This window comes from Bos indicus, chromosome 29 (assembly GCF_029378745.1).
Source record: "Bos indicus isolate NIAB-ARS_2022 breed Sahiwal x Tharparkar chromosome 29, NIAB-ARS_B.indTharparkar_mat_pri_1.0, whole genome shotgun sequence".
Classification (NCBI taxonomy): domain Eukaryota; kingdom Metazoa; phylum Chordata; class Mammalia; order Artiodactyla; family Bovidae; genus Bos; species Bos indicus.
In genome coordinates this window covers 50,727,126-50,751,885 of record NC_091788.1, presented here as the reverse complement: position 1 = coordinate 50,751,885, position 24,760 = coordinate 50,727,126, and the positions used below count along the sequence as shown (strand labels likewise).

The 24,760-nt window shown below is 60.3% G+C and overlaps 1 protein-coding gene across 1 annotated transcript in view; it reads left to right on the top strand.

The window, feature by feature from the left end:
* The first annotated feature begins 10,095 nt into the window (after positions 1-10,095).
* LOC139180732 (mucin-5B-like) overlaps positions 10,096-24,760 on the top strand; it is a 32,334-nt gene continuing 17,669 nt past the window's right edge. The window contains exons 1-25 of the mRNA XM_070783133.1: positions 10,096-10,236; positions 13,512-13,565; positions 14,006-14,056; positions 14,358-14,619; positions 14,724-14,838; positions 14,927-15,017; positions 15,243-15,352; positions 15,981-16,182; positions 16,556-16,681; positions 16,816-16,933; positions 17,262-17,400; positions 17,658-17,768; positions 17,880-17,949; positions 18,266-18,403; positions 18,709-18,873; positions 19,213-19,307; positions 20,225-20,351; positions 20,567-20,822; positions 21,239-21,291; positions 21,399-21,499; positions 21,605-21,756; positions 22,069-22,207; positions 22,285-22,398; positions 23,222-23,401; positions 23,787-24,026. Coding sequence (XP_070639234.1) covers positions 10,167-10,236; positions 13,512-13,565; positions 14,006-14,056; positions 14,358-14,619; positions 14,724-14,838; positions 14,927-15,017; positions 15,243-15,352; positions 15,981-16,182; positions 16,556-16,681; positions 16,816-16,933; positions 17,262-17,400; positions 17,658-17,768; positions 17,880-17,949; positions 18,266-18,403; positions 18,709-18,873; positions 19,213-19,307; positions 20,225-20,351; positions 20,567-20,822; positions 21,239-21,291; positions 21,399-21,499; positions 21,605-21,756; positions 22,069-22,207; positions 22,285-22,398; positions 23,222-23,401; positions 23,787-24,026 — 3,279 coding nt within the window. The 5' untranslated portion in view covers positions 10,096-10,166. The remainder of the gene's footprint in view (positions 10,237-13,511; positions 13,566-14,005; positions 14,057-14,357; positions 14,620-14,723; positions 14,839-14,926; positions 15,018-15,242; positions 15,353-15,980; positions 16,183-16,555; positions 16,682-16,815; positions 16,934-17,261; positions 17,401-17,657; positions 17,769-17,879; positions 17,950-18,265; positions 18,404-18,708; positions 18,874-19,212; positions 19,308-20,224; positions 20,352-20,566; positions 20,823-21,238; positions 21,292-21,398; positions 21,500-21,604; positions 21,757-22,068; positions 22,208-22,284; positions 22,399-23,221; positions 23,402-23,786; positions 24,027-24,760) is intronic.

Below are 24,760 nucleotides of genomic sequence, written 5' to 3'. Positions count from 1 at the left end.
AAAGAAAAAGAATATCAAATACTGGGAAAGGGAAGAATTTGATTTCCAGAGTTACCATATGGTCAATTCTCCAATTTTCAACAACAAAAAAATATAAGGCCTACAAAGAAACAAGAGAATATGGCCTATTTAAAGGAGCAAAATAAATTTACAGAAATCATCCATGAGGAGGTGACGGTATCAGTCTTACTAGGCAAAGACTTTAAAACTACTGCTTTAACTATGCTCAAAAAGGGAAAATAAAGCATGGGCAGAAATAAAGGATATCAGGAAAATGATACATGTACAAAAGGAGAATATTAACAAGAAGATAGAAATTTTTAAAAAAAAGCAAGCAGAAATCTGGAGCTGAAAAGTACAGTGACTGAAATGGGAAATTCACCAAATGGGCTCAGCAGCAGACTTGATCAAGCAGAAGAAAGGTTCAGTGAACTTGAAGACAGGACAGCTGATGCTCAAACCGGGGAGCAGAAAATAAAGAAGGAAGAGAGGAGAAGAGAGCTTGGAGGACTCCTGGATTATCATCAGGTGGGTCAGAGCAAGCATGAGAGTCCCTGCAGAGAAGCAAAAGGGACGAGGATACTATGTGAAGAAATAATGGATGAAAACTTCTAATACGCTTACCCAGCTCCAGGGAGGATAAGCTCAAAGATCTCCACATTGACATACATTATAATCAAACTGCTGAGAATTAAAGAGAAAAATCTCAGAAACATCAAGAGAAAAGAGGCCTGCAAGTCATTCTCAGTAAGATTATCAGCTCATTTATTATCAGAAAACTTGGAAGCCACTAAGGCACTGAATGATACACTTGAAATGGTGAAAGAAAAAACAGTCAACCAAGAATCCTGTGTCTGGCCAAGCTGTTCCTCGATAATGAGAGAGAAATTAAGATGTTTCCAGATAAACAAAATCTGAGCGTGCATTACCACTAAACCTATTCTGTAAGTAAGTGAAGGTTGCTCAGTCGTGTCTGACTCTGTGACCCCATGGACTACACAGTCCATGGAGTTCTCCAAGCCAGAACACTAGAATACTGGAGTGGGTAGCTGCTCCCTTCTCCAGGGGATCTTTCCAACCCAGGGATAGAACCCAGCTCTCCCACACTGCAGGCAGATTCTTTTCCAGCTGAGCCTGCAGGAAACCTATTCTATAAGAAATGCTAAAAGAAACCCTTTAGGTTGAAATGAAAAGACATTAGACAGTAAATCAAAGCTATAAGAAAGTAAAGATCTCCAATAAAGCTAAATAAGTGGGCAAATATAAAAATCAGTATTATTGTAATTTTGCTTGTAACTCCAGCTTTTATTTTCCATGATTTAAAAGATAAATGTGGGAATTCCCTGGCCGTCCAGTGGTTAGGACTTGACGCTTTCACTGCTGGGGCCCAGGTTCAATCCCTGGTCAAGGAACTAAGATCCTGCAAGCTGAGAAGTGTGGTTAAATTTTTTTAAAAGATAAAAATATGTCTGTTATTCGTACACAACCAATAAAGGTTTAATTTGTTGCAACAGTAACATAAGGAGAGGACGAATTACATGGGATTAGAGTTTTGCATGCAATTTAGCCTAAATGTGATTAAAGGGAATAGTATGAATAATTACATGCCAACAAGTTTGATAACCTAGAAGAAATGGACAAACTCCGAGAAACAAAGAGTCTAACAAAACTTCCTCATGGAGAAATAGACAAACTGAATAGACCTTTAAATAGCTATTGTTAAATAGTTTAGTGACTTTTGTTCAGTCACCAAAGTCATGTCCGCTTCTTTGTGAACCATGAACTGCAGCATGCCAGGCTTCTCTGTCCATTGCTCTTTCCCTGAGTTTGCTTAAACTCATCTCCATTAAGTCAGTGATGCCATCCAGTCATCTCATCCTCTGTGGCCCCCTTCTCCTCCTGCCTTCAGTCTTTCCCAGCATCAGTCTTTTCCAATCAGGTGGCCAAAGTATTGGAGCTTCAGCCTCAGCATCAGTCCTTCCAATGAGTATTCATTGGGTTGATTTGAAAGGGTTGATTTCCTTTACGATTGACTGGTTTGATCTCCTTGCTGTCCAAAGTATTCTCAAGAGTCTTCTCCAGCACTACAGTTTGAAAGCATCAATTGTTTGGTGTTCAGCCTTCTTTGTGGTCCAAGTCTCATGACTCAAACCATATCTTTGACTCTACAGATCTTTGTCAGTAGGATGAGAAAGTGATGTCTTTGCTTTTTAATACACTGTCTATGTTTGCCATAGCTATTCTTCCAAGGAGCAAGTGTCTTCTAATTTCATGGCTACAGTCACCATCTGCATTGATTTTTGGAGACCAAGAAAAATGAAATCTGACATTGTTTCCATATTTCCCCCATCTATTTGCCATGAAGTGATGGCATGAGATGCCATGATCTTAGTTTTTTGAATGTTGAATTTTAAAGCAGCTTTTTCACTCTCCTCTTTCACCTTCATCAAGAGGCTCCTTAGCTCCACTTTCTTTCTGCAATTAACGTAGCATCACCTGCATATCTGAGGTTGACATTAATTAATTATTAAGGAGATCAAATCAGCAGTCAAAACCTGTCAACAAAGAAAACCTTGGTCCAAGCAAAAAAAAGTATGGGCCAAAATTATTAAGGAGATCAAATCAGCAGTCAAAACCTGTCAACAAAGAAAACCTTGGTCCAAGCAAAAAAAAGTATGGGCCAAAATTATTAAGGAGATCAAATCAGCAATCAAAAACCTGTCAACAAAGAAAACTTTGGTCCAAGCAAAAAAAAGTATGGACCAATATCTCTTATGGGCAGTTATGCAAAAATCTTCAACAAAATACTAGCAAAAAAATTCAGAAGTATATTAAAAGGTTTCTACACCACGACCAGTTTTATTACTGGAATGCAAGATGTCCAACATACAAAATAACCAATCACCACCTTAATAGAATGAAAAGGGGAAAACCCCACATCTCAATGCAGAGAAAGAACTTGCCAAAATTCGATACTTTTTCATGATTTAAAAAAAAAGAAAACTCAACAAACTAAGAATAGAAGGAAACTCGGTGTAACAAAGGCCATATATGAAAACCTCGCAGCTAACATCATACTCAGTGCTGAAAGATAAAATCCTTTCCTTTAAAATCACTAACAAGACAATGATACCTACATTCACCACTTCTATTCAATGCAGTATTAGATGTTCTAGCCAAAGCAATTAGACAAGAAAAAAAATAAAAGGCACCCACACTGGAAGATAAAGAAACTATCCCTGTTCACAAATGACATGAACTTATATGTATCAATTTCTAAAAATTCCACCAAAAATTATTCAAGCTTGCTATGATGTGAATGTTTCCCTCCAAAATCCGTATGTTGATATTCTAACCCTCAACAGTGATGGCATTAGCAAGTGCTTAAGTCATGAGAATGGAGGTCTCCTGAATGGGATTGTGCATTATAAAAGCAATTCCAGAGAGATCCATAGCTCCTGCTGACTTCGCAAGAAGTTGACAGTCTGAAATCAGGAAGAGGACTTTCACCAGAACCCTATCATGCTGGCTGAATTCCAGCCTCCAGTACTGTGAGAAATAAATTTCTGTCATTTGTATGCAACCCAGTCTGTGGTATTTTTTAATAGCAGCTGAAATGGACTAAAACAGAGCTAATGAATGAATTCATCAACTGCTATACACTAGCTAGGAACAACCCAAAGAATAAACGAAGAAAGTAATTCCATTCACAATACCATCAAAAAAATACTTAGGAGTAAGTTAACCAAGGAGGCAACAGACTTGTACAATGAAAATTACGAAACTTTGCTAAAGGAAATTCAAGAACACATAAATAGTAGAACATCTCATATCCATGGATTTGAAGACTGAATACTGATAACAATATTACCCAAAGAGGTCTACAGATTGTACATAATCCCTATCAAAATCCCAATGGTGCTTTTGCAGCGATACAAAAATCCATCCAGAAATTCATATAGAATCTCAAGGGAATAGACAAAATACTCCTGAAAAAGAAGAACAAAGTTAAAGGACTAATTCTTCCTGATTCCTGATTTCAAAACTTATTACAAAGCTACAGTACGCATAACACTGTGGTACCGCCATGAAGACAGACGTGTAGACCAACAGGACAGCACAGCTAGAGCAGAAATGAGCCCTGGCAGACACGCCTGTCAGTGTCGACCGGTTTTTGATCATGAGCCCTGGCAGACACGTCTGTCAGTGTCGACCGGTTTTTGATCAGTATGCCAAGACCATTCCATGAGGGAAAGAACAGTCTTTTCAACAAATGGTCCTGGGGAAAAAAATTTGATACCCACAAGTAAAAGAGTGAAGTTAGACTCTTATCTGAAACCATATATGAAGATTAGATCAAAGGCTTAAATGTAAGAACTAAACCAATGAAACTCCTAGAGGAAAATTAGCGGGAAATTCTTGTGATGTTCTGTTTGTCAATGATTTTTGGATGTGATGCCAAAAACACAGGCAGCAGAAGAAAATTGATAGATTGGACTACATCAAAATTAAAACCTCTGCATCAAAGGACAAGACCAACAAAATGGATAACACATTTGCAAATCGTATATCTGATTAGGGATCAATATTCAGAACACTGTTGTTGAGTTGCTAAGTCGTGTCTGGCTCTGTGATGCCCTGGACTGAGCATGGCAGGCCTCCCTGTCCCACACTGTCTCCTGGAGCTTGCCCTAGCTCACGTTCACTGAATCAGTGATGCCGTCCAACCATCTCATCCTCTGCTGCCCTCCTCCTCTGCCTTCAATCTTTCCCAGCATCAGGGTCTTTTCCAATGAGATGGCTGTTCGCATCAGGTGGCCAAAGTATTGGAACTTCAACTTCAATATCAGTCCTTCCAATGAATATTTAGGATTGATTTCCTTTAGGATTGACTGGTTTGATCTCTTTGCTGTCCAAGCAACTTTCAAGAGTCTTCTCCAGCATCACAGTTTGAAAGCATCAATTCTTCTGCACTCTTCCTTCTTTATGGTCCAACTCTCACATCTGTACGTGACTAGTGGAAAGACCGTAGCTTTGACTATGCAGATCTTTGTCGGCAAAGTGCGTCCTTGCTTTTTAATACACTATCTAGGTTTGTCATAGCTTTCCTTCCAAGAAGCAACAATCTTTTAATTTTATGACTGCAGTCGCCGTCTGCTGTGATTTTAGAATCCAAGAAGAGAAAATCTGTTACTCGTTTCCACATTTTCCCCTTCTATTTGCCATGAAGTGATGGGGCTGGATGCCATGATCTTAATTCTTTAATACTGAGTCTCAAGCCAGCTTTTTCACCCTCCTCTTTCAACCACATCAAGAGGCTCTTTAGTTCCTCTTCACATTCTGCCATTAGAGTAGTATCATTTGCATATCCGAGTTCTGACAAAACGTGGTCCACCGGAGAGTCAGAATGTTAAGAACTCCTAAAACTCAATAACAACAAAAAAGAAACAACCCAACTCAAAAAAACCAACCAACCAAACAAACAAACCTGAGCCAGAGACTTGAATAGACATTTCTCCAAAGAAGATATCCAAATAGCTAATTAGCACATGAAGAGATGCTCAACCTCAACAGCCATTAGAGAAACGCGCATCAAGACCTTGGTGAGATGCCCCTTCATACATGTCGGGCTGGCTGTTATTAAAAGGAGGGCTTCCCAGGTGGCTCGAGTGGCAAAGAACCTGCCTGACGCTGCAGGAGACTCAAGAGACTCAGTTCGATCCCTGGGTCAGGAAGGTCCCCTGGAGGAGGAAACGGCAACCCGCTCCAGTGTTCTTGCCTGGAAAATTCCCTGGACAGAGGAGCCTTGTGGACTATAGTCCGTAGGGCTGCAAAGAGTCAGACATGACTCAGCGAGTGAGTATATCTTGTTTATTAAAAAGGCGGGGATAGGGATTTCCCTGGTGATCCAGTGCTAAGACTCTATGCTCCCCATGCAGGGGTCCCGGTCAGGGAAACAGACCCACGTGCTGCAACTGAGTTTGCAGCTGAAAAGATCTGCCATGCTGCAACACAGGCCTGGTGCAGCCAAATAAACACTTAAAAAATAAAGAAGAGGAAAAATAGCAAGTGTTGGCAAGGATGTGGAAAAGTTGGGACCTTTGGGCATTGTTTCTGGGAATGTAAAATGGTTCTGTGTTTGGTGATTCCTCAGAAGGTTAAACAGAGACAATATGATTTAGTATTACTAGGTACATACCCAGAGGAATTGAAGGCAGGGGCTCCTATATTTACGCCTGTCTGTTGACAGTTGCTTTATTCACAACAGCCAAAAGGTGAAAAGAACCCAAATGCCCATCAAGGGACGAATGTGTGAAATGTCGTATATTCACACAATAGAGTACTATTCAACCTTAAAAGGGGAAATTCTGACACAAGCTACCACGTGGATGAAACTTACATTGTGCAGAGCAAATAATCCAGTACCAAGAGGACCCAGAAGAGTCAAATCCACAGAGACAGGAAGTAGGGCGAGGCCAGGCCTGGGGGACGGGGAGGGGACTTGTTTCCCGGGTACGAGTCTCTGTGGGATGATTAAAGTGTTCCAGGGATGATAGCGGCGACGGTCACACACCTAGAATGTACTTAATGCCAATTAATGTACACTTAAAATGGCAAATTTTATGTTATGTATGAGTTTGAGTAAACTCCAGGAGACAGTTAAGGACAGGGAACCCTGCCATGTTCCAGGGGAAGGAGTTGCAAGGAGTCGGACGTGACTTAGCGACTGAGCGACCACAAAGGGCATTTCATAGACAGATGGGAAACAAAATCCAGATCCCCTATGGCTTCCACGCTTTAAGTGCTCCAGTAGCTTGCACCCCAAATTCACAGGAAGCCCTGAGTCCTCCTTCCTCCAACCTCGCCCACCGCGTCCCACCCCCTCTTGAGGTGCCCCAGCCATACCAGGTGCCTCCAGACCCTTCAAGGGTCACGTTCATTCCTGCCACAGGGCCCTTGCACCTGCCGCTTCCTAAGCGGAAGGCTGGCTCCTCCACGTCCTCAACACACCCTGCCCCACCCCACACAGAGCTCTGTGCTGTGAGCTCCAAGGGGAACTTGCTCTTCCTTGGTGGCGTCAGATCCCCAGGGCCCTGGGAGGTATCCCTCGGGGAGCATCAGAATTTACTAGAAGGCAGAAAGGAAGGCGGGAAGGAGGGTGGGAGGGGAGAGGAATTGGGCAAGGAAAGGGGTTTGAGTGAGGATGGGAAAAGCGGAAGATGGGCAGGGGCCCCCTGGGGGGGGCACCCTCATCTCCTGCAGCCCTGGGCAGGGCTAGGGGAGTGGGCACAGCCCTTCTTGGGAGGGGGACGCTCTGGGGACTGGGTCTCCCAGGGGGACTGATCGGCCCCTCCCCCGCCTCCCCCAGCATAGACCTGGGATGTCTGGACCCCGTCTGGTCTGAGAAGGGTGGGTTTCCATTCCCCAGATGCCTGGCGCTCTGGGGAGCAGAAGTCTGTAGCCCCAGACAGCCAGCCAGGCCCTGGGCAGGCCTAGAGTCAGCCAGGCCTTTGAGCCCCCAGGCTGTGCCACACCGTCCGAGACCCTCCAAGGAGTGCAGTGCAGAGCAGGGCAAACCGCCAGCACTCAGCAAATGCCTGAGGCTTGATGCCTCCCAGCGCCTGCGGCCCTGACCTGGCGCTGCTGTGGTGGGAGGCAGGTGGGCAGGGAGGGATGAGCGGAGAAGGGCCCCAGCCTTGGTGATGACCCGTTCCCGGGGCTTCCGGCAAGGCCAGGGACTGGCCGGGGCAGCCCGGCTCTGGGCTCTGTCTGTGGGGGTCTCTTCTGCAGGTGGGATCTGGGCTGCCTGAGGCCCGCGGGCTGAGCACGGGGCAGGGTGTGCCCCAGGCAGGGCAGGACTCTGGCACGTCCCGCAGCCTCCCTGAGCCCCGGGAGGCCTGGCCCCGGCCCCCTTCCCGGCAGAGCTGCACGCCGCTTCCTTGTTCTTCTGTTCTCGGCTCTCTCAACTGTGAAGGGGCAAACTCGCTGAGCAAACAGGCTGGGCTCTGTGGCCTACATCCGGGATGTCTCAATCCCGCGACCCCGCCCACAGTGACCCTGCCCAGGGATGCTGATGGCATGGCGGGGGGGCACAGGGCAGCGAGGGCTCACTCTTCCGGTGCATTTATTGAGTGCCTACTGTGTGCCGGCCATGAGCAGATGGGCCAGAGCCCGGCTACATGGAGCACTCCTTCTGGGGGTGGGGGGTGAGGTGAAGGGTGCAGAGGACAACCGCAAAGCTTGAAGAGACTGCCCTAAGTGCCCAGGTGCCCAGCTGCTCCCACATGGTGGCGGTGGGGGCCAGGGCTGCCCCGAGTGGCTGCAGGATTCTGGCCACGCAGGATGGCCGGAGGGATGTGCTAGCTCTGACGGTGTCCAACTGGGGTCAGGCTGGGGGCACAGACCGAGAGCCGGGGCTTCGGGGAGGCGGGAGAAGGCTGGGCACAGGGGCACAGCTCGGGGGCCAGATTCCCGCTTCCTTCCTTCCTTCCTTCCTTCCAGGGGTCTCAGTGTGCCCCCCACACACACGAGGACCAGGTGCAGAGCCCCGTGTTTGCAGGGAGGCCAGGCACAGCCACAGCCTGAGGGCACGGGGGTGGCAGGGGCCCAGCGCACCCCCAGGCCGGTCCTGTGGGGCCCCTGCCCAGCCCTCCCCCGGAGACCCCTCCCCCAGAAGCCCCTCCAGCTGTGCTCTCTGCCACTGGGACCCCTGGGTCCCTGAGAGAGAACTTTGGAGGCCACGCAGCCCCAGCCCAGGGGGTGACAGTGAGCGTGGGGCGGGAGGGCAGCCTGAGCTCCTGCTGAGACCCAGGACCCAGGTCGGCAGGAGGGCCGCTCCACCCAACTCTCGCTGGTGCCGGAGGTGCTCCGGAAACACCAGGAGCCAGGAGGAGAAACAGGGCCTGCGGGGCCCTCGGCCAAGCTGAGGGCGGCGGGGTGATGGCGGTCAAAGACGCCCACAGCTTTAAGGTGGGTTTTCCCTTTGCCCCAGAAATTCCACGTCTATGGACTCATCAGGGAGATGAAGGCGGGGTGGCTGAGGGGAGTGGGTCCAGGTGCTGAGTGTTCACCACGCAAGCCTGGAAACCGCCCCCCACTGGGGGGCAGGTCAGGCACCCCAGGGCCTTCTGTGCTCAGACACGTCAGGTTTGGGGTCAGGAGCCCAGTGGCGGGAAGAACCAGAGGAGGAGTTCCGGGGAGAACTGTGGGCTGGAAGAAGGGCACTGTGGGGCGAGGGTCACCATCGAACTTCCACCACCAGCCACGCCGGCCCGGGGAGCTGAGCCTTCAGGGTTCTCATTTGGGCCGGGCGCTGGGGTCTGGAGAGCCCCAGCCCCAGCGTGCCCCGTCAGCCCTGCTGGGGGCCAGGAGTACATCCCTTTGTACGTGGGTCCCTGCTCAGCCTGTTGTTGGTGGGGGACCCCGAGTGGGAGGGGGTGGCAAGGCCTTGAGGATGGACGCCCCGGCCCGCACGTGGGGATTGGCTCCTGGCCTGCGTTCTGTTTGACCCTCACCTCACTCCCAAGGCCAGTTTTCCCTTGAATTTGAACTTAGTGACGGAGAGGAGCCCAGAGACCTGGTTGGGTCCTGCTGGCACGGCTGGGGTCTCTGGGACCCCTGTGAGCCTGGGGGCAGGCTCTCCCCCGCCCACAGCCTCCACATTCCTGCGGGGAGCAGATGTCCGGCCCTCCTCACTCCTCGGGAACGGCACCCCCACAGCCTCCTCCTCTGCACGGGGGCGCTGCCCGGGCCCAGGGTCTGCCCTCACCTGGCCCATCGCTACCTTATTGGGAGCGGGCATGGCAGCAGCGGGCCTGGGTGGTCACAGCGACCCTGTTCCAGGGGGGCTCTGCCAGCCCTGCCACCCGCCTCCTCCCTTCTGACTCTCAGACGCTGCTGGGAGGTGGGGCGGGGAAAAGTGGGGGGGGTCCCACGTCTCTGGGGCCCAGAACCACAAATCCCTCCTCCTCCGGGTTCCTGCGTGCCTCAGCCCTCCCCAAGAGCAAACACACGTGGCTGTCGTGGGGGAGGATAGTGCCCTGCGTGGCCTGGGAGCTGGGCTCGGGGCCAAGGCCTCCTGCTACATAAGCCCCAGGGCCCCCAGGGGAGTGAGCATTGCGCCCCACTCCCTCTGGCCGCCCGCCCACCGCTGCGCCAGCCCCAGGATGGGTGCCCTGAGCGGGTGCCCGGCGCTGCTGTGGGCCCTCGTGGCCCTACTCTCAGCGGGCACAGCAGGTAAGGATGCAGCCCCTCACTCTCCCCACACAGCAGGGGCGGCCCCCACAGGCCCATAGTGGACAGCGTGTCTTCCACGGGGCTCTGCGTGTCCTGGACTCCTGGGCAGCCTGAGCTGGGAGAAGTTAGAACCTCAGGGGAAACTGAGGGTCTTGGCTTCGGGGATGGGAGGGGCTGGCGCTGGGTGAGGGGCCTGGGCTGGGGGGTCTCTCTGGTCTCTGTGAGGCCACCCCCCACTGCCACGGAGCCAAGCGGGCAGAGTCAGCACAAAAGGTGCCCACGGGGAGCTGCATTTCCCACTCTGCCCTCAGGGCTGGCCCAGGCAGTAGCCTCCAGGCAGCCCCATCAGACTCTTGGCTGTTCCTGGAGCCACACCCGCCCTGTGGCCTTTCTCGCTCTCCTCACCTGCAGCCGCCCGTCTGGCCCCACAGCCGGGGAAGCACCAAGAGCCCTAACACTCACTGTGCACGAGCGGGCAGCGGCGCCCAGCGGGGCTGGCCTGGGCCCGGGCCCCACAGTCACTCCTTCAGGCCCCCCATGCTCAGGAGTCTTGGCAGCTGGGCACCGCCTGAGGCCCTCTCCACCAATGGAAAGGAGGTGGTGAAGGGGTGGGCAGACAGTCTGTAGAGCCTCTGCCCCAGGCCGCCTTTCTTGGAGGGCAGGCAGGCTTGGGGTGGGGGCTGAACCGTGGCAACTCCTGGTGAGGGTACCAGATGCCGCCTGGCATCTGCTGTGCAGTTCAGGTGCCCGGCCAGCCTGTCTGGCCAGCCGTGGCCCTACTCAGCCCCGGGGCAGCGGGCCTGCAGTGAGCCCACTCCCCTTCTCTTGTTGAGGGCAAGTCCCTCGAATGGGGCTCCTTCCTGCCAGAAGGAGATGCTCACCGTGGCGACCGTGATGTGGGAGAGGCCGCAGGGAGACCTCAGTTCCCTGAGGACCTGGATCCGGGCGGCCTGGATGAGGAGTAGGAATCCTGGCCACGCGCCCACCGGGGCCTCGAGGCAGGACGCAAACTCCCCTCGGCCTTCAGTGAAAAGTGCATCTCTCAAGGGGGCAAAAGCTGTAGATGAAGGTGCAGAGCCTGTTCTTAGAGCCACAGCACACGTGGGAACGGCACAGAGAAGTGCTTTGTTCAGTCCCGAGAGACCATGCAGCAGTTCCACACAACCCACCCCCTCCCCAGAAAGGGCGCGGGCATCCCCACAGTGGGGCATGCCGGTCACATGTCCGACTCTGCGGCCCCGTGGACTGGAGCCCGCCAGGCCCCCCTCTGTCCATGGGGTTCTCCAGGCAAGAAGGCTAGAGTGGGTTGCCACTCCCTTCTCCAGGGCATCTTCCTGACCCAGGGATCAAACCCGGGTCTCCTGCATTGCAGGCAGGTTCTTTACCGTCTGAGCCACCAGGAAAGAGGCAGCTAAGTCATTTACGGAGGTCAGTTCTTCCAGGCCTTTGCTCACCTTTGGCCAGTTATCTGACTTCTTTCTCCACACGCTTAACTGCCCCAGGACCCTCCCTGACACGCGTGCACAACTTTCCTCCAAGACAGATTTGAGTCGAGGCCTACGGAGAGCGTGGCATCACCCATGGTGGGGGGCGCCTCTCTGGTGGGGCGTGCCCCTCTGACGCGGGTGCCCCTCTGGTGGGGGTGCCCCTCTGACACGGGTGCCCCTCTGACGCGGGTGCCCCTCTGGTGGGGCCGCCCCTCTGGTGGGGGTGCCCCTCTGACGGGGGGTGCCCCTCTGACGCGGGTGCCCCTCTGGTGGGGGCGCCCCTCTGACGGGGGGTGCCCCTCTGACGCGGGTGCCCCTCTGGTGGGGGTGCCCCTCTGACACGGGTGCCCCTCTGATGCGGGTGCCCCTCTGGTGGGGCCGCCCCTCTGGTGGGGGTGCCCCTCTGACGGGGGGTGCCCCTCTGACGCGGGTGCCCCTCTGGTGGGGGCGCCCCTCTGGTGGGGGCACCCCTCCTCTTTCACCCTCAAGGAGCCTTTCTGCACATGTGTCTCCCTTGCCCCAAGGGTAGGAAATACGTGGCCCTAATCTTGCTCAGACGGGGCTTGGCCCCTCCGTCCCAGCGATGACCATTGCAGTGTTCTCAGGACACAAAGCTGCTCCTGTTGTTAATCCATCTCTGAGCGCAGACAGGAGGCCGACAGAAACGTCAGCCTGGATCCCGTGTATCCACTGTCTCACACTGGTGTCCCCTGGGCTGAGCCCCCGTGGGGTGAGGGGGTGAGGCTGGCCCTGAGTGGAGGGGCTTCCCATCGGGGGATGTGTGCCCGGACGGCAGTAGATGGGGTGGTTGGTGGTGGGCATCTCCCTGGCCGAGCTCTGGACCAGCCAGGTTCACAGGTGGTCACCTGGCCCCAGAAGGGGTGCCGTGTGAGCCTGTCCATGTGAAGCCCCTGGTTTCTCGAAGCGGGGGTGGATAAAATGACCGGCACGTGCAGGAGAGGCTGCAGGCCTGGGGTCGGGGCCGGGGGTCAGGGTGGGCAGGGAGAAGCGTGGCCAACAGGGCCCTGACGAGGAGAGAGAAACGCCAGGCCAGTGCCCATGGCCTCCGGGCCAGCGTCCTGGCCGGAAGGTAGTGTAGGGAGCCGAGCCCGGTGCAGCGGCTGCAGAGCCAGCCCAGCACCCCTTGCCGGGCAGCACCCCTCCAGGGACACAGGGACCTCCGGGCCTCACCTCCGTCTCCCCACATGGCACAGGCTGGGCGGAGCGGGGAGAGCCCTACCGACGTGAGGAAGGAATTCTGGGGCCATGTGTGCGGGGTGCCCCAGGCCAAGCCTCACAGAGAGGGGCCTGGAGGGGGCTCAGTCTTGCTCACCGAGGTGGCGGGGGCACCTAGACCCGGGAGGGACGCCCCCAGTGGTGGGGGACACAAGGTGGCCTTGGGCCCCCAGGGCCTCCCGCCTGCCCAGGGCTGGGGCTCGAAGGCGGAGCTGGCTGCAGTCTTGGGTTTCTGCTAAGTCACGCCCGGGAGCCTCTCCAACCTGTGTGTCCTTCTCCCCACAAAGCCAAGCTTTGTCCTTCTCCGAGGGGTGTGTGGAGGGGGCCAGACGCTCTCCCTGGGGTGGCCTGGGGTCAGCGAGCCGACACCCTTTCCTGATTCCTTCTACCCCAGCCACAGTGAGGTGCACACCATGCAGATGGGGGGCGGTCAGCTCTGGGCACAGGGCGCGGTTCCCGGGGCCGCCAGCGTGCAGCCTCGGAGACCCCGCCGCCCCGGGGCGGGGTCCTGACGGCCAGCTTCTCATGGACTCCTGCTCCCCTTCCCTGCAGACACCCAGGACGGCGAGCAGCAGAGCTGGACAAGTCAGCAGCCTGAGATGACTGGTCAGAGGGCGGGCATGGCGGGGAGGGCCCGGCACGGAGCCGGCAGGGTTCCCCTTTCCACATCGGCTTCCTGCCACAGAGACGCCCCTGGACCCGTCTGCCCACAGGAGGGGGCAGCAGAGGGCCCTGAGGAAACAGACACTGAGCAGAGAGGCTCAGACACGCTCACACACATGTGGTGCATACGACTGCCCACCTGCACTCACATGCTCACACACACACGCACAAGCAGGGACACACTCAGACCTGGGCAGGAGCGTGTCGTGGGCGGACGGGGAGCGTCCTACAGGGACAGCATTTGTCCTGGGCTCCCTGGGCTGGGTCAGGCTGGCCTGCGGCCCCCTGCTGCCCCAGGGTGGCCAGTGAGGGGTCCTGGGGGTGGGGATGGCGGCTGGTCCCCGCCTGGCCATGTTCGGTGTGTGACCTGGCTCCCTTCACAGCCCGGCACCTGACCTTCATCCCGCCCATCACTGTCTTCCCCACCATGAGCCGTAAGTGGACGCCGCCCATGGCCCACAGGGTTGGGGCTGTTTGCCAGCCTCTGGGGTGGTCACAGACCTGGGGATAAAGCCGGGACCGTGTGTGCAGCTGAGCAGCTAGATGGCCTTGGGTGCCTGCCCTGTGGATGGTTCTCTTGGGGGCCGGCCCAGGTGCTGGGGTGAGGCCCTCAGGGTTGGGCAGGGGCGAGAATCTGGGGCAGAGGGGAGAGAGGCAGGGGGCGGCGGGTCCCCATCCCACACGGGGGCCTGGCCCCAGGGAAGGCCGCACCCCACCACCGCGCGCTCCCCACAGCCCTGAACGCGGCCCACGGCGGGCGGGTGTGCAGCACGTGGGGCGACTTCCACTACAAGACCTTCGATGGCGACGTCTTCCGCTTCCCCGGGCTGTGCAACTACATCTTCTCCGCGCACTGCGGCTCCGCCTACGAGGACTTCAACCTGCAGCTCCGCCGCGGCCTGCTGGGCTCCAGGCCTACCATCACCCACATCGTCCTCAGATCACAGGGGCTCGTGCTGGAGGTCTCCAACGGCTCGGTCCTCATCAACGGGTGGCGGTGAGCACAAGCCGGGGCGTGGAGGGGCCCGGCTCCAAGGTGGGCGGGGGTCGGAGCAGGCGGGGAGGGGGCTGGACGCGTGGGAGCACTGGACTCTTGTCCAGGGAGGAGCTGCCCTACAGCCGCGCGGGACTCCTGGTGGAGCGGAGCAGCACCTACGTCAAGATCAACATCCGGCTGATGCTGACCTTCATGTGGAATGGAGAAGACAGCGCCCTGGTGAGGGTGCCCCATGCCTCCCACCGGGGGGGCCCCAGGGGCTGGGGGGGGCCGGCAGAGACTGAAGTTGCCTCTCCCCCGCCCCCAGCTGGAGCTGGACCCCAAGTACGCCAACCAGACCTGTGGCCTGTGTGGCGACTTCAACGGGCTCCGGGCTGTCAGTGAGTTCTACGCCCACAGTGAGTGCCCCGGGGCCAGGCGTGGTGGGTGGCCGACCCCAGCACAGTCCCTGGGAAGCTGGAGGTGCAGGGGTGGGTCTCACTGGGGCGCTGGGCAGGGGTCAAGTCAGGGGTGTCAACAGTTCTAGTGATGCCCCAGAGGGGGTGCTTCGGAGGTCCTGAGCACAGGCGGGAGCTCTGCCCCCAGAGCCCCCCAGGGTCTGCAAGTAGGGCCTGCTTTTGCAGACGCCAGGCTGAGCCCACTACAGTTTGGGAACCTGCAGAAGCTGGACGGGCCCACGGAGCAGTGTCAGGACCCCCTGCCCTCTCCCGCTGCTGACAACTGCACAGACGAGGTAAGCGCCTGCCTGTGGCGGCCCCAGACATAGAACCACCAAGAGGGGCACTTGGGGAGTCAGGGAAAAGCCCTTCCGATGAGCTGGGCAGATCCCACCTCCGGAATCTAGAGGCTCCAGGATCCCCGAAATCAGCGGAACCAGCAGCTGTAAATGAGGCCCTGGAACTGGTCAGGGGTGGGGGCTGAAGGAGGGCAGCCATCAGCAGATTGGCGCTGACCCCGCTGGGGCTGCCAAGGGGGCCGGGGGGCAGGCCCTCCTGCCGCCCCTTCTCTGCAGGGTGGGGTCTGCGCCCCTCCTAGGCAGGTGTGTCCTGCAGCCCAGTGGGAGTGGGGGGTCCAGGGTCATAGGTCACCAAGCCGACTCCACACCGAGCATGGCAAGGTGTCAGGGGTTGAGAAGGATGTGGGGGGTGGGGGTAGGTGGACAGCTGGCCAACTGGGTGGAGGCCTGGATGGATAGACAGACAGAGCAGTGGAAGGAGAGGTGGGTGGAGGTACGGATGAGAGGACAGACAGTGAGGGATGAAGGGGCCACAGGGGAGGGGGCTCCCTGGCCTGGGAGAGGCTGCAGGGTGGGGTCCCCGCATGAGCCCCAGGGAGGACACAGCCTCCGTCCTGTCCCCCAGGAGGGCGTCTGCCGCCGCACCCTGCTGGGCCCCGCCTTCACTCCGTGCCACGGGCTGGTGGATACCGAGGTGTACGTGGCCGCCTGCACCCAGGACCTGTGCCGCTGCCCCACCTGCCCCTGTGCCACCTTCGCCGAGTACTCCCGCCAGTGCGCCCACGCGGGGGGGCAGCCGCAGAACTGGAGGGGCCCTGACCTCTGCCGTGAGTGCCCCGGGGAGAGTAGGGGGAGGTGGCCCCAAGCATGACGCCTGGCCCCTGGCTGGGGACCCCCGGCAGGCAGACCCCTTTGGGGGCCCACAGTGAGAGGATGGCAGGAGAGCATGGGGTGGTGCAAGGCCTGGGCATCTGGGGGCCCAGAGGGTGGTCCTGGCACATTGAGCAGGGTTCCCCCTGAACCCAGGTGGGGTCTGGAGGCTGTCCTCAGGGGCATGGGACCCATGGTCCCCTCTCCTCCTGCCTCACCCAGAAGACAGCTAGACAGGGCAAGAGGCCCTCATTTCCCGGACCCTTGGTGGCACATGGCGGGCGGGGGCAGGCGTGGCTTCCTGGGCCAAACGCTGCCTCCCCCCCGCAGCCCAGACATGCCCCCTGAACACTCAGCACCAGGAGTGCGGCTCGCCCTGTGTGGACACCTGCTCCAACCCCGAGCGCTCCCAGCTGTGCGAGGACCACTGTGTGGACGGCTGCTTCTGCCCCCCAGGCAGGTGCTCCGGGCCCTCGGGGATGGCCCCCCGACGGCCTCTGCCCCTCCTCACGTCTGCCTCCCATCAGTGTCTCCCACACCTGCCCCCAGCCCCCGCTGAGAGCTCGTGCCCCACCCCTGCTGCCCCGCAGACACGGTGCTGGACGACGTCACCCACACGGGCTGCCTGCCCCTGCGGCAGTGCCCCTGCACCCACGGCGGCCGCACCTACGCCCCCGGGGCCTCCTTCAACACCAGCTGCACCTCCTGGTAGGTCCCGGCCCGGCCCCGCCCGGCCCCGCCCCGTCCCGCCCGGTCCCGCCCCGCCCCGCCCCGTCCCACCCTTCGTCTCGCCCTGGTCCCGCCCCTGCTCCTCCCCATGCCCCACCCCGCCCCCGCCCCGAACCCGCCCCATCCCCGCCCCATGCCCCGCCCCGGACCCGCCCCAGCCCCGCCCCATGCCCCGCCCCGCCTCGCCCTGGTCCCGCCCAGTCCCGCCTCACCTCAGGCCCCGCCCCAGGCCCCGCCCCAGGCCCCGCCCTGCCGGGATGGGGCTCACCACCCCTCCCCACATCCCCTCTGCTCCCCCTCCCCCCAGCACCTGCTCCGGGGGACTTTGGCAGTGCCAGGACCTCCCGTGCCCAGGCACCTGCTCCGTCCAGGGCGGGTCCCACATCTCCACCTACGACGAGAAACTCTACGACGTACACGGGGACTGCAGTTACGTCCTCACCAAGGTGAGCCCCGCCTGCTGGGCCTCCCGGGGCCCTTGGCCCCGCCTCTGCCCCAGGAAGGGTACCCCGATGGCCATCAGAGCGGTGAAGCCCCCGGGGTTCCATTCCCAGAAGAAGCTCACACTCGTGGGGCCCGGAGACAAGCGGTCCCGAGGTGACTGCGTGCGAGTTCCCCACCCCCGCAGGGACCTCCAGGGCATGGGGCTCCCAGCCCGGTGGGGGGCTGACCACCCAGCACGTGGGGTGTCCTGCCCCATCAGGTATGTGCAGACAGCGCGCTCACTGTGCTGGCCGAGCTGCGGAAGTGCGGCCTGACCGACAACGAGAACTGCCTCAAAACAGTGACACTGAGCTTGAATGGAGGGGACACGGTGAGTGAGGCCCCGGCCGGGGGCTGGGAGGGGTTGGGGCAGGCGGTCCCCCGCTGGGGCGTCAGGCTGGCCCCTCCCCTCGCTGACCGCAGCCCCGCCTCCTCTCGCCAGACCGTCCAGATCCAGGCCAACGGCGGGGTGTTCGTGAACTCCATCTACTCCCAGCTGCCCATGTCTGTAGGTACGTGGCCCTGGGGAGCCCTGTGAGGCCAGGCGGGGCCTCCAGGTGGCGGCGCAGAGCCAGCCCGGCCTCTCCCAGGTCTATGCGGTTCTCGCCTGCATGGGGGGGCGGGGCTCACGGCGGCTCTGTGAGGACCGGCCTCGCGGGGCGGCGGGGGGGGCGGGGGCGGTCGGCGGTCGCAGGCACATGCACTTGCGGCTCCTGCCCGGCTCCTGGGCCCTTGAGGGGCGGCTGGGGCTCCTGCCAGGCGGAAATGAGACCCAAGACTCAGGCTGGTCAGCACCGCAGGCCTCTGACCGCCCCCCACCCCCTGCAGCGGACGTCACGGTCTTCAGGCCGTCGTCCTTCTTCATCCTGGTGCAGACGGGCCCCTGGCTGCAGCTGCAGGTGCAGCTGGTGCCCCTCATGCAGGTGTTCCTCCGGCTGGACCCCGCCTACCGCGGCCAGATGTGCGGTGAGGCTGGGGGAGGGCTGGAAGCAGATGGGCAGCCAGGGCGGGGACGCAGCCTGGGAGGCGGGGACCCTGGCCTGGGACAGTGGCTGGGAGGGTGAAGCACAGGGCACGCTGCCCTCATGGCAGGCTTCACGCTGGGGCTGACCTCCCCCTCCCACCAGAGGTCATCTGCAGATAGTTCTGGAGCCTACCTCCCAGGACTCTGGTTGGGTGGAGTCACCTTGTGGTGGGCCCTGCAGGTGTGGGGAGCCTGGGCCGGACTGGGCAGCCCCCTGATGCTCACACCCCCCCACCCCTGCCCCCAGGCCTGTGTGGGAACTTCAACCAGAACCAGGCCGACGACTTCCGGACCGTCAGTGGCGTGGTGGAGGCCACGGCTGCGGCCTTCGCCAACACCTGGAAGACCCAGGCCGCCTGCCCCAACGTCAAGAACAGCTTCGAGGACCCGTGCTCACTCAGCGTGGAGAACGGTGTGTGTCCAGCAGCCCCGGGGCCCTTGGATTACCCCGGGTCTGGGCCTGGGAGCTGTGAGGCTGGGGCTGGGGGTGACCAGGTAGGGGGATGCAGGGTCCTTGGCAGGCTGGGGGCTCATCCCCGGGAAGGCGCCTGCTGCCCTGTAAGCAGTGCCCACTTAGCATAGCCAGTGAGCCTGTAATCAGTGTCCCTGGGGGAGTCACTGGCCACAGAGCCTGGGGGCGCCAAGCGGGGCTGGGCGGGTGGACAGGTGCAGGGGAGGCAGTGTGGGAGGAAGGCTGGTGAGCGCTGAGCAGTGCCCATGACCGTCCGCCATGCGCCCCCCGCCCGCCCAGAGAACTACGCTCAACACTGGTGTTCCCTGCTGACCCGCCCTGCCGGGCCCTTCTCGCCCTGCCACTCCGTCATCAGCCCCGGGCCCTTCCACTCGGTGAGACCCCCGGCCAGCACCCAGGGTGGGGCGGGGTGTCGGGAGCAGGACGGTCCACACCTCCATGGCCATGGGTCAGGCCCGCTCGAGGGACACGGCCACGGCTGGTGTGTTTGTTGCCTGGGGTGGCCGTGACAAAGGACCGCAGACTGGGTGCGGGGTGGGGGGTGACAGCACCCCAGTCCTGGATCACAAAGCTGGCAGGACCCCAGGGCCTTCCTGCCTCTCTAACCTCTGGGGGCCGTGAGGTGGCACCACCCTCTGCTCGTCTCCAGGAGGACCCAGACCTGTGTGTCTGTGCCCAAAGCTCTCCTCGTGGGGACCAGGCGTGTTGGTTCAGACCCACCCTAATGACCTCATCTGAGCTTCCACACACCTGCAAGGAGCCCATTTCCAACAGGGCCGTTCACAGGGGCCTGACGGGGACACAGTCTTCTTGGGGACACAACTCCACCCATGACAGTTGGCTCACAGGCCACCGTTTTGGAAGCCAAAACCCTTACGCGCACATGGCTCTGGCCCCCAGATGTGCGTGTCCACAGATGGAAGACCCAGGCCCACTTTGGGGGTGCTTTGGGCCTGCCAGCACCCTCCCCCCCACAACCTCCAGCTTCTGCCTTTAGTCTCCCCCCCGCAACCCACGCCCCTCATAGGCAACCCAACCTGTGATGGATCCAGAATCCCAGCTAGACGCTGTCCTGGCCCCATACAGAGCCATCCATCAACCCTGTCCCTGTGCAGCCCGGCCTCTCCCGTCCCTCAGGGCAGCGCATCCACTCCCCCCGAACCCCGTGGCCTTACGCCTAGCTCGGGGCTGCCCTGTGTCTCTGGCCCAGATGGGGGTCCCAGGAAGGATGGACAGGGAGAGAAGGCTCTCTGGTGGGCTGGGGTCCCTGACGTCCCGGTACGCCCCCCAGAACTGCCTGTTCGACACCTGCAACTGTGAGAAGAGTGAGGACTGCATGTGTGCGGCCCTGTCCTCCTACGTCCAGGCCTGCGCCGCCCGGGGCGTGCTGCTCAGCGGCTGGAGGGACGGCGTGTGCAGTGAGTGTCTGCCAGCTGGCTAGACGGGCATTGGGGGGACTGGGCACCCCAGGACACCCCCTGCCACGTGTCCTCAGCGAGAGCTCAGGGCTCCTCCCTACCCCCAGAGGGGAAGCCGAGCCTTGGGCCACTCCAGTCCCAGTTTGGACGTGCCCAAGGTGAGCGGGGACAGGCCACCCGGCCGCTGACCTGCGTGTTGCCCACCCACCCCCCAGCCAAGTACGCGAGCAGCTGCCCGAAGACCCAGAGCTACGCCCACGTGGTGGACAGCTGCCAGCCCACCTGCCGCTCCCTGAGCCAGCCTGACGTCTCCTGCGACGTGGCCTTCGTGCCCGTGGACGGCTGCGTCTGCCCCCGGGGCACCTTCCTGGACGACGCGGGTGACTGCGTCCCTGCCGAGGCCTGTCCCTGCTACTTGCGTGGCACGGTGCTGGCTCCAGGGGAGGTTGTTCACGACAACGGCGTGGTGTGGTGAGGGGCCTCTCCCCACTGCCACTCTATCCCACCTGCTTCACACGGAAACACAGGGGCTCCCCGCGGAGGGGCCTTCACCCTGCCCGCCCCTCAGCCCTTCTGAGAGGGACCGCTCCTCTGGCCCGGGGACGTGTTCTGCGGGTCTGGAGCCCGCGGAGGGCCGGCCTGGGTGCAGCCCTGCCCCAGCCTACCCGCTTCCCTGCCGCACCCCACCCCTACCCTCGCCCGCGTCCAGGGCCCTTCCTGGAGCCTCCACTCACTCACCCAGTGCCTTCGGGTGGGGGGTGGGGTCCTCATCACAGCCCCGTAGAAGGTGCCCGCCCCTCCTCATGACAAGGCCTGGGGCCCGGCCGGGGTCTGGGCAGGGGCAGTGGGGCAGCAGCCCAGACTGCCCCCACCCCCGTCTCTCGTAGCTCGTGTGTGAGCGGGAGGCTGAGCTGTCTGGGGGCCACGGAGCAGAGCACAGGTGCGGCCTCCCCTGGACCTCTGCCCCTGGGGCCCCGTGCTCCCCCCATGACCGAGGGGAGGGCTGCGGCTTGCCGGGAGGCCCTCCCAGCATGGCTGTCTCCACAGGGTGCGTGGCCCCTATGGTGTTCCTCGACTGCAGCAACGCCTCTGCGGACGCGCCGGGGGCTGAGTGCGTGCGAAGCTGCCACACCCTAGACGTGGACTGTGTGAGTCGGCTGGAAGGGCGTGGCTGTGCTGCCCGGGGGCCCGGGTGGGCGGCGTCCCTGAGCCGGGGGCAGAGGAACCACTGACGGACACCCGCCTGTCTGCAGTTCAGCACTCACTGTGTATCGGGCTGTGTCTGCCCCGTGGGGCTGCTGTCCGACGGGAGCGGAGGCTGCGTGGCCGAGGAGGACTGCCCTTGTATGCACAACGAGGCCGCCTACAAGCCCGGGGAGGTCATCAAGGTCGACTGTAACACCTGGTGTGTGGAGGGGCCACGGAGGGCGGTGCGGGCCAACGGCACAGGGAGAGCTGGCCCCGGGCGGTCTGCTCTTCCCTGGACCAAGCCCAGGGCCTGGCCTCCTCTGCCCAGCAGATGGCAGGGCCAGTTAAAGCCGCCCCCATGACTGCCTGCACCCCGGCACTGAGCGTTGAGGGTGGGCCAGGGTGTGGGGTGTGGGACTCCCTGCTTTGTGAACCCCTGGAGCCCTGGGGGGGCAGCACCGCCTCCTGCTTTATGGAAGAGGGGCTGGATCCACGTCCTTGTCACGGCACCGCCTCTCCTTGCCCGCAGCACCTGCAGGGGCCGCAGGTGGGAGTGCAGCGACCGGCCCTGCCTGGGCACCTGTGTGGCCTATGGGGACGGTCACTTCCTCACCTTCGACGGTGAGCGCTATGGCTTCGAGGGGAGCTGCGAGTACACGCTGGCCCAGGTACGCAGCCCCTCCCTGCCCAGGGCCGTGATGCTGGCGCTGGGGCCGTGACCACAACCCTCTTCTCCCCGCCCCAGGACTACTGTGTGGGCAGTGACACTGCCAACGGGACCTTCCGCATCGTCACCGAGAACGTGCCCTGCGGGACCACGGGCGTCACCTGCTCCAAGGCCATCAAGATCTTCCTGGGGGTGAGGGAGCCTGGGCGCCGCCCCCTCCCTCTGCAGTCCTGTCCGAGCCCCCGCAGGGGCCTTGGGCCTCCAGACAACAGCCCAGGGTCCTGACACCCAGGAGAGTCGCTCTCTCCTGGGTCTGGGCCTCCCTCCAGAGGCTCCAGGGGAGGGTCCTTCCTGCCTCGTCTAGCTTCTGGGGCTCCTAGCCTGTGGCTGCGTCCCCCCAGTCTCTGCCCTGAGCTCACGTGGCCTGTTCTCTGTGTCCTTCCCCCATCCTGTCCCTGGGTCTGGGCCCTCCCTAAATCCAGGATGGTCTCATCTGCAGACCCTTCACTTCATCCCATCTAAGACCCTTTGCCCAAATCAGGGCACACTTGTGGATTCTGGGGCTTAGAACTCGACGCGTCTTTTGGGGGGCCTCCATTCAGCCCACTACACCTGGGGATGACCCCTTCTAGCAGAGGGAGGTCGGGGTTCACAGCACAGAGTGCAGCTGCTGGCTGGGGGCAGTTCCCACCTGCTCCGAGGTGGGAAGGGGTGTGAGGAAGCAGGGGTCCGAGGGGGCTGAGAGGGGGCCACATGCTCTCCTGCTGCCCCCTGTGCTCTGCGCTCCCCCCACCACTAACGGCCCCCAAGCTCCCCCTCGGCCTCTGCTGCCCCTCAGCCTCTCACCTCAAGCTTGAGGATAATGCCGGGAGGCTGGCTCACTCCTAATGCGAGCCCCATGCCTCATGACCCCAAGCACCCTGGTGCCCGCCTGGGCCACGTTGGGGAGGGGGCTCTGGCCCAGAGCTGGGCCCTCAGCTCCCTGCAGGCAGCGCCTCCCCGTGCCTCTCTGCAGAGCTATGAGCTGATCCTGCACGAGGGCACCCACAGGGTGCTGCAGAGGGGGCCGGGCGGAGACCTGCCCTACAGGGTCCGGTACATGGGCGTCTACCTGACCGTGGAGACCCATGGCGGCGTGGTCGTGTCCTGGGACCGGAAGACTAGCGTGATCATCCGGCTGCGCCATGAATACAAGGTGGGGGCTGCAGTCTGCAGGACCCCCGGGCGGGCGCAGAGCTCTCCCTCCTAGAGCAGGCCCAGCAGTGTGGTCTGGCAGCTGACGGACTGCTGGGGGCTGGGAGCGGGGGCCAGGCACACTCCCAGTTCCCAAGGGGCTGTGTCAGTCCTGGGGGGAAGGTGCTCTTGGCTCCCTGGTCCCTGCACGCAGCGGCTCCATGCCCACCGGGCTAAGGCTCTGTGGGCGAGGCAGGCACCTGCCCACTGCAGGACCCCGAGTGCCCCCGCCTTCCCGAAAGCTTGCTGAGTGCTGCCTGAGGAGTGGGTGCCCTGCAGCCGTACCTTCGGGCCAGGCTCTGTGTCTCCCCCGGCGCTGCCCCACATGCCCTGTGCTGTCCCTGCAGGGGAGGGTCTGCGGGCTGTGCGGGAACTTTGACGACAACGCCCTCAACGACTTCACCACGCGGAGCCAGTCTGTGGCGAGCGACGTGCTGGAGTTTGGCAACAGCTGGAAATTCTCCCCGTCGTGCCCGGACGCTCTGGCCCCCAGGGACCCCTGCACCACCAACCCGTACCGCAGGTCGTGGGCCCAGAAGCAGTGCAGCATCATCAACAGCGCCACCTTCAGCGCCTGCCGTTCTCAGGTGAGCAGGGTCGGGGTGGGACCTGCGTCTGGCCCGAGCTGGCCCTCTGAGGACGGCCTTGACCCCGACCGTTGTGCAGGGCACACTGTGTGGCCCTCCCCCGGGGCACTGCCGGCATCCCCAGCCCTGCCCCACGTTCCCTGACCACACTCAGCCTCACCCCCTGGAAGCGGGGCTGCAGGCTTCCCGGGCCCCAAGGGTCATCTCCTGTCCTCCTGCACATTCCCCGAGCTGCCAGCCCCAACACGGACAAAGCTCAGGGCGCCTCCAGTCCAGCCCGGTCGCCTGAGAGCAGAGAATCGTGATGGCCTCGGGCCCTTCCCCACAGCCCTTCCTGCCACTTAGGGACCGCAGGGCACAGTCGCTGACGTGGATCTCGGGACCCGGACTGTGCACGGTGATGAGCAGGCAGCCGGTGGGACTGGTCTGCCCTGAGGCTGGCTGGCCTGTGTGAGGCCCTGAGGTCCTCCTGGATCACAGCCACCCCACACCCCCCCACCCCCGCCAGTGCCCTGCCCATTCGATCAGAAAATCCTTTGTGAAGTGACACAGCGGGCTCTGACTCAGATGGCACTGTCCATGGTGGCAAATGCAAGACTCGGGCTCCCTGGGTTCTGCTGCCTGGGAGGGAAGACCGGGGCAGGGCACCCCCTGGCCCTGCGGAGACAGGACAGGTCACAGCAGGGTCACGGGGGGGCTGGCCTGCAGCTAAGTGAGGCACCGAGCAGAGGCAA